General features: G+C 45.6%; 1 protein-coding gene across 5 annotated transcripts in view; it reads left to right on the forward strand.

The window, feature by feature from the left end:
* The window catches only part of WIPF2 (WAS/WASL interacting protein family member 2), a 42,145-nt gene extending 32,287 nt beyond the window's left edge, over window positions 1-9,858 (forward strand). For all 5 annotated transcript variants that reach the window (XM_007112504.4, XM_055089969.1, XM_007112505.4 and 2 more), the window contains 3 exons: window positions 4,440-4,649; window positions 6,010-6,111; window positions 6,354-9,858. In XM_007112504.4, the coding sequence (XP_007112566.1) occupies window positions 4,440-4,649; window positions 6,010-6,111; window positions 6,354-6,394 (353 nt within the window). In that variant the 3' untranslated portion in view covers window positions 6,395-9,858. The remainder of the gene's footprint in view (window positions 1-4,439; window positions 4,650-6,009; window positions 6,112-6,353) is intronic.
* Window positions 9,859-10,169: the final 311 nt, after the last annotated feature.

A 10,169-nucleotide genomic window follows, 5' to 3' on the forward strand; every position in this document is an offset into this window, starting at 1 on the left:
TAGTCCTAACGTGACCTTTGATGCTACAAAGTTTAGGTTAAAAAGAAAATTTTTTTCTTTAACTTAGGGATTTTTTTAAATGACCCTTTATCTGAGCAGAGCCCATATCTTTCTGAAGCCAACCAGGAATAGAAGTGGAGAAAAATGTAATTTCTGTGGGTTGAACTGAATCGTTTTAAATGTCTGCAGACGTCTTGCTTCCCACTTCTCAGTTCTTTTTTGGTGATTTCTTTAGAAAAATGTGAAGTTATGAGCCTTGTTCTTCTGTCTACTAGCCATCACCAACTTCGAGGCCTGACATAGGCCTCAGCCTGCTTTCTGTATCAGTAACCAGAGCAGCAGTTCTTAAGAGTGACGCTCTGAAAAATAATTCAGATATTTTAGTCAGAGATCTTTCGAGTATTGGCTCCACTTGTTTTGTGACATTGGGCAGGTCACTCTGATTCTCTGAGTTTGTTTCCTCATCAGTAAAATGGTGTTCACAGTACTTTTCAGAGGTGGTTATAAATAAAAGAATGTGTAAAAGTGCTTTATAAACTGTGGTGTGCTGACAAATTTAGTGGTTTTATGCAAAGGACTTCTAGGCAGTTTTCATGGACTTATCTCTGTTAATAAATCATGTTGGTGTGATAACATGGGATAATTTACTTTTGTTTCTTTATGAATTATTTACATTTGAATGAGTATGTAGTCTTTTACCCTCCCCGGGGTGCTCAGAGACCAAAAAGTCCCTTATTATTGGTCCATAGTGTCTGTTTTCTGAATTTTTCCTTTGCAGAGTAAAACACTATTTTAAAAAAATATATATATTTATTTATTTTATTTTGGCCGTGCCGGGTCTTAGTTGCGGCATGAGGGATCTAGTTCCTTGACCAGAGATCAAACCCAGTCCCCCTGCATTGGGAGCACGGAGTCTTAACCACTGGACCACCAGGGACGTCCCTAAAACACTATTTTTTTAAGGGAATTTTTTTCTTTTTAAAAGAATCAAGGGCTTCCTTGGTTGAGAGTCCACCTGCCGATGCAGGGGACACGGGTTCATGCCCTGATCCGGGAAGATCCCACATGGCGCAGAGTGGCTGGGCCCGTGAGCCATGGCTGCTGGGCCTGCGCGTCTGGAGCCTGTGCTCTGCAACGGGAGAGGCCACAACAGTGAGAGGCCCGCGTACCACAAAAAAAAAAAAAAAAAAAAAAAAAAAGAATCGAGGATGGAGTGGGAGGTTGGGTTTAGCAGATGTAAGTGATTATGTATAGAACGAATAAACAACAAGGTCCTACTGTACAGCACAGTGAACTATATTCAATATCCTATGATAAACCATAATGGAAAACAGTATAAAAAAAGAATATAACTGAATCACTTTGCTGTACAGCAGAAAGTAACGCAACATTGTAAATCAACTATACTTCGATTAAAAAAAAGTAACATCATGCTTTAATACGAGTTTATCTTGGTTTACAAAAGTCAGTCTTCCTACCCCAAGGTTTCTTTTGCACACTGCTTGTTTCTTGGGGTCCTTAGGTTCTGGCTCTGTCACTTGAAAGTCTTAAAACTGGATGTGACAAAGAGCTCAGAAACTTCTTAGAGACAGCAGAATCTGGCCAGGATGACCGGCCCTGAGGGAGCCAAGCGGGTAGCTCTTGGTCCTGACCCATTTTGCCCATCCAGGTTGGCCCTCATCACTGCCTCCCGCTCAGAGTCTGGCTGGTGTCCTTTTGAGCCTGACCAACCCTCTACCTTACTCTCCCTGGCCCTGCCCTCACAGTAGATGCAGACTCTCAGGCCCTGAGAAATCTGAGTCTTAGGGAAATACTTTGAGGATGACCTGAAAGAGCTTCAGTCTGGGCAGATTTGGAATGAAAACAGGGTTCAGAGATCTGCTGGGAGGAGTTAAGGAGATTTCTCTTTAATTATGGCCTCTACTGGCCCCATCCATACTGATAACAGACCTTGGAGAGTGAGGGAGAGTTGACATTCTGAGTGTGTTTTATGGGAAGCTAAAACTAACATTTACTGGGCCTGCAGTGCCAGACTTCTTGTCTATAAGCATCATCCCAGGGACTTCCCTGGTAGTCCAGCGGTTGAGACTCCACGCTCCCAGTGCAGGGGGCTCAGATTCTATCCCTGGTCAGGGAACTAGATCCCTCATGGCACAACTAGGAGTCTGCATGCCACAACTATAAGATCCCACACGCCACAACGAAGATCCCTTGTGCTGCAACTAAAGACCCGGTGCAGCCAAATAATTATTTTTAAAAAACAAAAACAAAAGAAAATCATCCCATTACTGTTTCATTCTTAACTGTGGTTACTCTATAGAAATTCTGACAGTAATTCAGGAGGAATGATATATACTCTTATTACTAAGACAGTGTTGTCTGTTAAGCCGAGTAGTATCCATGTACTGTTTGGTAACATGACCCAGGTACCAAAAGACATATTTCCATCTCACTGGGTTATACATATGTTCGGGAGATATTTAATACTTGAGGTTGTTGTGAAAAGCATTGTGTAGCAGTTTTCTTACTATGGAAGAGCAGACGTATGCTGGGTCTGTTAGATCTATGACCTTAGACAAATAGCCTGAGTCCCAGTTTCCTCATTTGTGAAATGGGGATAATGCCTCATACTTGTGCAGGGGTGGCTACAAGAATTTTTAAAGATTTAATGCATATAAAGTGCCCGGGACAGTGCCTGGAACATGATGGATATCAAATAAATGGTAGCTGCTGTTATTGTTAGTGCAAAGCATAGAAATAATCTAACTTAAACACATTCGAACCTATTCCAGTGATGTCCAGCATGCTTTTTATTTATTTATTTATTTATTGGCTGCATTGGGTCTTCATTGCTGCATGCGGGCTTTCTCTTAGTTGCGGCGAGCAGCGGCTACTCTTCGTTGCGGTGCACGGGCTTCTTATTGCGGTGGCTTCTCTTGTTGCAGAGCACAGGCTCTAGGCACGCAGGCTCCGTAGTTGTGGCTCGCAGGCTCTAGAGCGCAGGCTCATAGTTGTGGCACCCGGGCTTAGTTGCTCCGCGGCATGTGGGATCTCTCCCCGGACCAGGGTTTGAACCCGTGTCCCCTGCACTGGCAGGCAGATTCTTAACCACTGCGCCACCAGGGAAGTCCCCCCAACATGCTTTTGACATTACCTTATGCTTGGTGGCAATTTTGTCTTTTAAGGGTGAATTTGATCTTCGACAATGGCCAAAAATCAGAGTCAGACGTAGGTATGAATTATTTTGTTGGTGGTGCAACCTCAGAAATGAGAAGTGACCATCATATGATAATATTTATGGATCTGTCTGACAACCTGGGTTTGGAGGCAATTCCAAAGGAGGTGTTCCCGATTTTTTTTGAGCAGTGAGCCTATCATTGGAAATATATAACTTCTGCAGATGAAATTATTATACATAATTTGAAAATCACTCATTTTAGTCTGTACTACTAAGTGTTAGAATAAGTGACATAGCCTGTCAGTGCTGTGGGAGAGAATCAGATTAGAGTGGATTGCTTTGGAAAAGCTTTGAGAAGATGGGACTTGAGTTGAACCTTAAAGAAAAGTAGGATTTGATAGTAAGGGATGAGGGGTGGTATTTCTGAGTATTGTGGGGGAGTTACAAGAGTAAAGCGTATGTAATTTGGTTTATTTAGCACGTATTGATTGAGGACCTACCATGTGCTGAGCTTGGGAACTCAGATGAATGGACACTGCTCTGACTTTAAGAAATATACAGTACCCTCAGGAGGAAGCACGTGTAATACAACATAGTAGTGGCAGAGAGAGACAGAGTCGACAGAGGCAGTACAGAAGAGTGGTACCTAATCCAGTGTAGGAATCAAGGAAGAAAAGAAGGTGCGATCAGGCTGACTGATGTGGTAGGTTACTGTGTAAGAAAGGAAAATGATTGGGTGAGACCCAGTCAGTGTGGAAGCTAAGGATTTGAAACTTTATGATGTGGGAAATGCAAAGCCCTTGGAAAAGTTTGAGCTAGTATTTTGGGGGAGATTAGTGAGTTGGTGTTATGCAGAATGGATTGAAAGGCTAAGAGATTAGAAGCAAGGAAAACATTTGAGAGGCTTTTTGCAGTAGAACAAGATAAAAATGAGAAAGCCCTGACTTAGAATTGTGGAGGAAGGCATGCGAAAGCAGAGAAAAAAATCATCAAGGATAAGTGGAATTCTTGACTGACTTGTCATGGGAAATAAAAAGGGTCATAAATTTATTCTGAACTTTGGTATCGAGAAGAATGGTGATGTTGTTAAAGAAATAGGGAGGAGGGGAGGGTGAATATGATATTTAGCATGCTGCCCAGTGGTTCACAGGGTCTGGTTCTCTGGGAAAGCACCGAGCACTCTTTTGGCCCATGTCTCTCAAACCCCTCCTCCCATCACCGTCTCTACATCCACACCTAACTGCTTTGAACTTTACTGCAGCTCCTCCACCCCCGCCACCCATGATCCGAAATGGTGCCAGGGATGCCCCCCCTCCCCCGCCACCGTACCGAATGCATGGGTCAGAACCCCTGAGCCGAGGAAGGCCCCCACCTCCGCCCTCAAGGACGCCAGCTGGGCCCCCCCCGCCGCCTCCACCACCCCTGAGGAATGGCCACAGAGATTCTATTACCACTGTCCGATCTTTCTTGGGTGAGTAGCTAGCTGTTTTGCTCTCATAGTTCCTGTGGTGACTTCACTAATTCCAGTGGCCGCTGCAGAGTGGGAGTGGTCGCTTGGTGTCCTCTGTTCACTGCAGTTCCTCTCCTGACCTTCCCTCAGACTTCTGGGTCCCATCCATGGACATCCCTCTTCTTCGGCAAATTCTAGGCACGATTCCGTTGGAATAGATGGAAGTAAAATCAGCAGGCGTTGTGCTAACTCTAAAGCCAATCTTTTGCTCCACAAGGCCCATTATTTGTGGTTAGCTTTTAGGTCAGAAACTGTATCCTCTTCAGGATTATTGAGACAGGAATTACGTATCCTCCTAGGAAGAAGAGCTCCTTTCTGGACCTTTGAAAACAAAACAACACTGTGTACACAACTTTTATCTAGTAATCCAAAGCCACTGACTAGTTGTGTTACTTTGAAGAAATCACTTCATTTTTTTGGACCTCACTTCCCTTATCTGTGAAACAAGGAGACTGACTAGCTCAAGAGTGTATCGTTTTAACTTTTCCAAGGTTATAAATGAATCTTAGACCCCACCTAAGAGATTCTAATTCATTAGGTCTGGGATGGAGCACCAAGTAAAGATTGTCCAGCAGGTATTGTTAGACCCTCTGTTGAGGAAGTCTGGAAGGATCTGCACAGTCCCTCTGAGCCTGAACACTGTACATTCTTTAATGGTTGACTCTTCTCTGGCCCTGCTCTAGTCTGTTCTTGTTAAGTGGACCAGTATTTTTGCTTGGAGGATATGCCCTTTGGAATGTGATCGAGCCACACCCATAGAACATTTGAGCCTTCTTGTAGAGGGGCCGTGGAAAGTGGGAGTGGGAGCCATGACATGGCCATCCCGACTGTGTTGCAGAGCTCAATGAGGGGAGCCTCGGCCAAAAGGGAATTTTCTGGTCAGATCGTTCCCTAGCTGGTGGCATATAGTCCCATTTTAGATTAATTTCTACCAGTTTGTGGATTCAGTTCAGCTGGTTTCCCATGGTGATAGTCTCTAACATGACTCTGTTACTGAAACACAGAACTGTATTTCCTTCTCCTGCCATGCAAACAGCTGGGCTCCTTTCCTGGTGTGTGCCTGGTTTGCGGTGGAAAGATGTAAAGAACCAGTTCAAAGACTCATTCCTTAACGTAAAGAGCCTTTGAACACACTCTGTGCGTGTGAGGCGCAGAGAGTAATGCTGTTGCTGCCCTCACGAACCTTGCTTTAGTGGGCAAGGCAGGCCCTCATGGTACATCAGGAAGCCCGGGAGACTAGCCTGGGGAGGGTCAGAAGTGGCAGAGAGGTTTGTGGGAGCACAAGGAAGGGTGATATGAATTAATATTGTTCCTTTTGCAGATGATTTTGAGTCAAAGTATTCTTTCCATCCAGTAGAAGACTTTCCTGCTCCAGAAGAATATAAACACTTTCAGAGAATATATCCCAGCAAAACAAACCGAGGTGAGAGAAGAGAATCGTGGAAGGTCTTCCATAATTGCATAGGCTGTAGAATTGGTGTGTGCTTTTCTTAGCTTAAAATTTGCTTCTCCTTGTCTGCATTTTCTTAAAAAGACAATGAAGCCTTGTCCCAAATTTTAAAGGTTAGCTTGAAGAGCCTGTCTGTCTCTCATTTTAGGAATGTTTGGGTTATTCAGGGTCTGGTGGGTGACCTTGCGTATGTGGTTTTTATTTATTTTTTTCAGCTACCCGTGGAGCCCCACCTCTGCCACCCATTCTCAGGTGAAGCCTGGCTTGGTCCTGTTCCTCAGGAAAAGGATGGACCCTCTCCTCTTCTCAGATGGTCCCTTCCATTCTCCCTGAAACCTGCATGACAGCTCCTAACGTGTTTCTCCAGTGCAACCAACCTCGAGGCTCCAAGCGTCCACCCAGCTCACCTCCATCTATGCACCTCGTCTCTGGACTTGGTGACCGGACTCTTTATATTGACAGTAGGGTCTCAAACCCTGCATCCATCCCTCCTCTTGCAAGCCCTGCTGGCCAGATGAGGAAAAAGATTCCATGTCTCCTGCTTTCCTCTGGGGAAAGGTGCCTTGTTGTGCTGAATGAACTCATTGTCGGGGCAGGGTGGAGAATGGTACTCCTACCTTCTCCTACCCACTGTGGGGGGAGCTTGGTGGGTATATTATATTTCATCATTTTAGGAGGCCGGCATGGCCAGGACTTCTGGGGGTGGGCATTTTTAGTGAAATTGGAAAGGAGTTTGCAGAGAAGTGATCTGTTTTAAAGGTCAGGTTTAGAGCATGGGCAAGGAAATGGGTCTGCTTTATTTTTAGGGGTATTTTGGTTTTGCCCTCACCCCACCCCACGCTCATACCCAGAAGTAGGTTGGATATAAACACTAAATACTAATCAGTTGAACTAAACGTCTAATAAAAAGAGAGGGTGAAGTAAACTGGGGGTCCTTTTAGAGCTAGTCAGTTCCTCTGCGGCACAGGGACCAGGAGCCATGTGAGCCCTCTGGGGCTCCCTGCTCTATTTCTTCAGGTGCTGAGGCTGAGGGATGTTTTTCCCCCTCTCACCACCTATCCCCTCAAGAGAAAAGTCCCTTTCATTCATTCATTATGGATTCAGAAACCCCCAAAACCTCTAGTGAGAGATAGGAAGATGGGACCTTGGCCTTGGCCTTAACCTTGACCTTGAGGCTGCCTCAGTCTTCTCTGCTTGGCCCTGAAGGCCACTGGCCCTTTCAGTCCTTTTCAGAAACTTCAGCTCCTGATGGGTGCTCCAGGATGATGAAGAAGGGGAGGGTGAAACACCTTGTGGAAGGGACCAGCTCTGAGGGCTGTGAAGGACTTGAACGAAGGCCCACTCGTTGTGAAGTTCATAGCCCATCTGAGTGCGCAGGCTCTTCCTGTTCCCTTCTGCACCACTCCACCCCAAGACTGCAGGGGTTAACACAGCAGAGTGGAGAAGGGTGAGGAAGCTTATGGGGGTAGTCAAAGATTCCTCTGCCAAAAGCACAAGGACTTTGGTGCGGCGTGCCTCAGTCCAGTTGATCTTCCCTGGCAGCCAGCAGTATGTTGTTTTGTCTTCCAGGTCCTAGTTAAAGAGCACAGAGAAAATGGAGGTTCCCAGTCTAGGTAGGAACTGAGCTTGGATCATGGTACAGGGACTTCCCCTTCTCCAACAGCATGATGGAGGAGCTCCTGGGCTCCACATCCAGCTGGTTTGGTTTGCTAAAGCTCTTGTCAAGTGCAGAGGCTGCTCAAAGCTTGAAGTGAGAGCAAAGGAGCTTTCATCAGATACATCACAGGCTTAAACTGCCCTAGGGACCTTTCCTATCTGTTGGATCACAGACGAAGGATCTGTACATGGTGCCCAGTGAAACCCAAGTCTTCCCAGTGCTAGATGAGAGAGCTCTCAACTTGGGTTATTTATCTGGGGTCTGCGATCCTTTGCCATCCCCTGGACCATATTGACTGTTGGGGCAAACCATGATTAGGTCTGTGACCACGCTTTTTCTAATCGTTCTTTATTTATCATTCTTATTTGCAAATCTGTTAGCAGTTACCTCCCAGCAGTATCCCCCCAGCATCCTGAAGCCAGTGGAGCTTAGAGAGAGGATGCTAGTGGAGGGAAAAGGAGAAAGTACAAGACTTGATACTGCAGCAGAGTTCCAGGGTAGATGCTGACCCCAGTTACTGAACTTGGACTGTGAAGTCTTCCCATTTATTTTTGAAATGGGAGTTGATGCCTTTTGTACAATGTTATCAAAGCGTATCTCTTTTCCCCTCACTACTCAAACATAGAGCATCACACGTAAAAGCCAAACCCCAGTTTTTCATTGGGGCTACTATCTTCCTCCCGTATGACGTGCCCCTCATATTCCCCAGCATTTGGACTGTGTCACGTGGGTATTGACTGTATTTTCATTTTCTTGGCCTCATGGAAAAAGGCCTGGGACTAGATCTAGTCAGATGGATTTTCTTCTTCAGAGCATGTTGATGACACAGTACCTATTTAAACGTCTTTGCCTTATACCTTATTTGGTCCCTGTGTTAATAACAGATTTATTATCATGTATATTTACTATTGATGAATGGGAATGTGAGCCTCATAGTTATTGATCTATTTTGTATGCTGTAAAAAGCTTGTAATATAATAGGTTTGAGGTGGGCTGGCTACAAGAGCACTAAAACTTCTCACCTTTTAAACTGCTCTTTTTATCTGCTTGTGGGAATGTCATCTCTTCAGTGGAAGATTGGGTGGTCTCATGTTGAGGCTGTTGCCCAGTCCCATTAACCCCCTTATCCCTTCCCAGAAGGAAGAGACATTGCCCAACTAGGCGTCAGGAAGCTGTGTTAAAAGCCCTTGTGTGGGTTTGGTTTTATGATGTTTTTCTCGGGTGGGAAAAACTTCATAGTTGTTTCTTACCGCCCTTTCTGGGAAGCGGGCCAGTGGTCTGCAGGTTTTTCCATGCGCTAGATGCCCCTCTCCCCCTCTCCTCTGGTCCCCAGACCTGGATCGTAGCACTGTGGTGCTCCAGGTGTGGTTTGCTCTATCGTGGGGGTTTCCTCCAGCTGCAGAGGCCCGGCGTTTTCCCAGCTGGGCCCGCAGAGGGAGAGCACTTAGGGGCTATCCCACCCAACGGACATGAGGCTCCTGTCTCCAGAAATTCATCCCAGCCCTCTGAACTGGCAAAGGCAAGGAGACTAGCCACTGACCGTTGCCCTGGGGGCATCCCCTCACCCCATAGCTTCCCCTCTTGAAACCTAAATTTACCTCCAGGGAGAGGTGAGATGAAATTGTAAATAGACTTGCTACAGAGCAACTCAGGGTTGGGGTGTGTTTTAATTCTCCTGATCACTTGAAATAATCTGTAGGCTGAGTGCTTATGGGAGTGGGGGTGAAGTGTGACTCCAGGGTCCTTCCCTTCTGCAAAGCTCTGGGGGTGGAGTAGAGGGCATCTGAGGCCCTTTGATGGCACTACACTGAGCTGTCTGTTCTTCTGGAAACCCAACCTACAATCAACTGCAAATCAGATTCCTCACATTCCAGTTGTAGTCTTTCTTTCCCTGTTGAATCTCAGTCCCTGGCTGTACGTGGTCAAGGTGGCTTTCTGTGAGCCACCCTAATTTAGGGAATGCGAGGCAGTACAACTCTGCCTTCAAGACTCGTCTCTTTAAAGCAAAATGAAGCAAAACTACAACCACCTTCAAAACACATACAAAAAAAAAAAAAAGAAAAGGATAATTTTAACCGAAGGAAGGGTTTGGTTCCATTCAACTCCACGTTCATTGTGCCTTTACTTGTGTTAGATTTCTGTGCTTTCTTCCTCCCTCTTTGAAGCAATTAAAATCTTCCTTGATAACTGCTGTTTCCTTCTTTCTACTCTTGTCTGACAACTTAGTGGGTTCCCTCTCTAATTGTCTTAAATCTCATTCCACTGGTGGCAGAGGGGCCGAGCCTTCTTTTCTGACGTCTAACCCTTGTCCTTTTCCACGGCGACCAGCATGGGAGCCATCGTCAACACTGAATAAAAGACTTGAGTGACGTGT

This window comes from Physeter macrocephalus, chromosome 14 (genome assembly GCF_002837175.3).
Source record: "Physeter macrocephalus isolate SW-GA chromosome 14, ASM283717v5, whole genome shotgun sequence".
NCBI lineage: Eukaryota > Metazoa > Chordata > Mammalia > Artiodactyla > Physeteridae > Physeter > Physeter macrocephalus.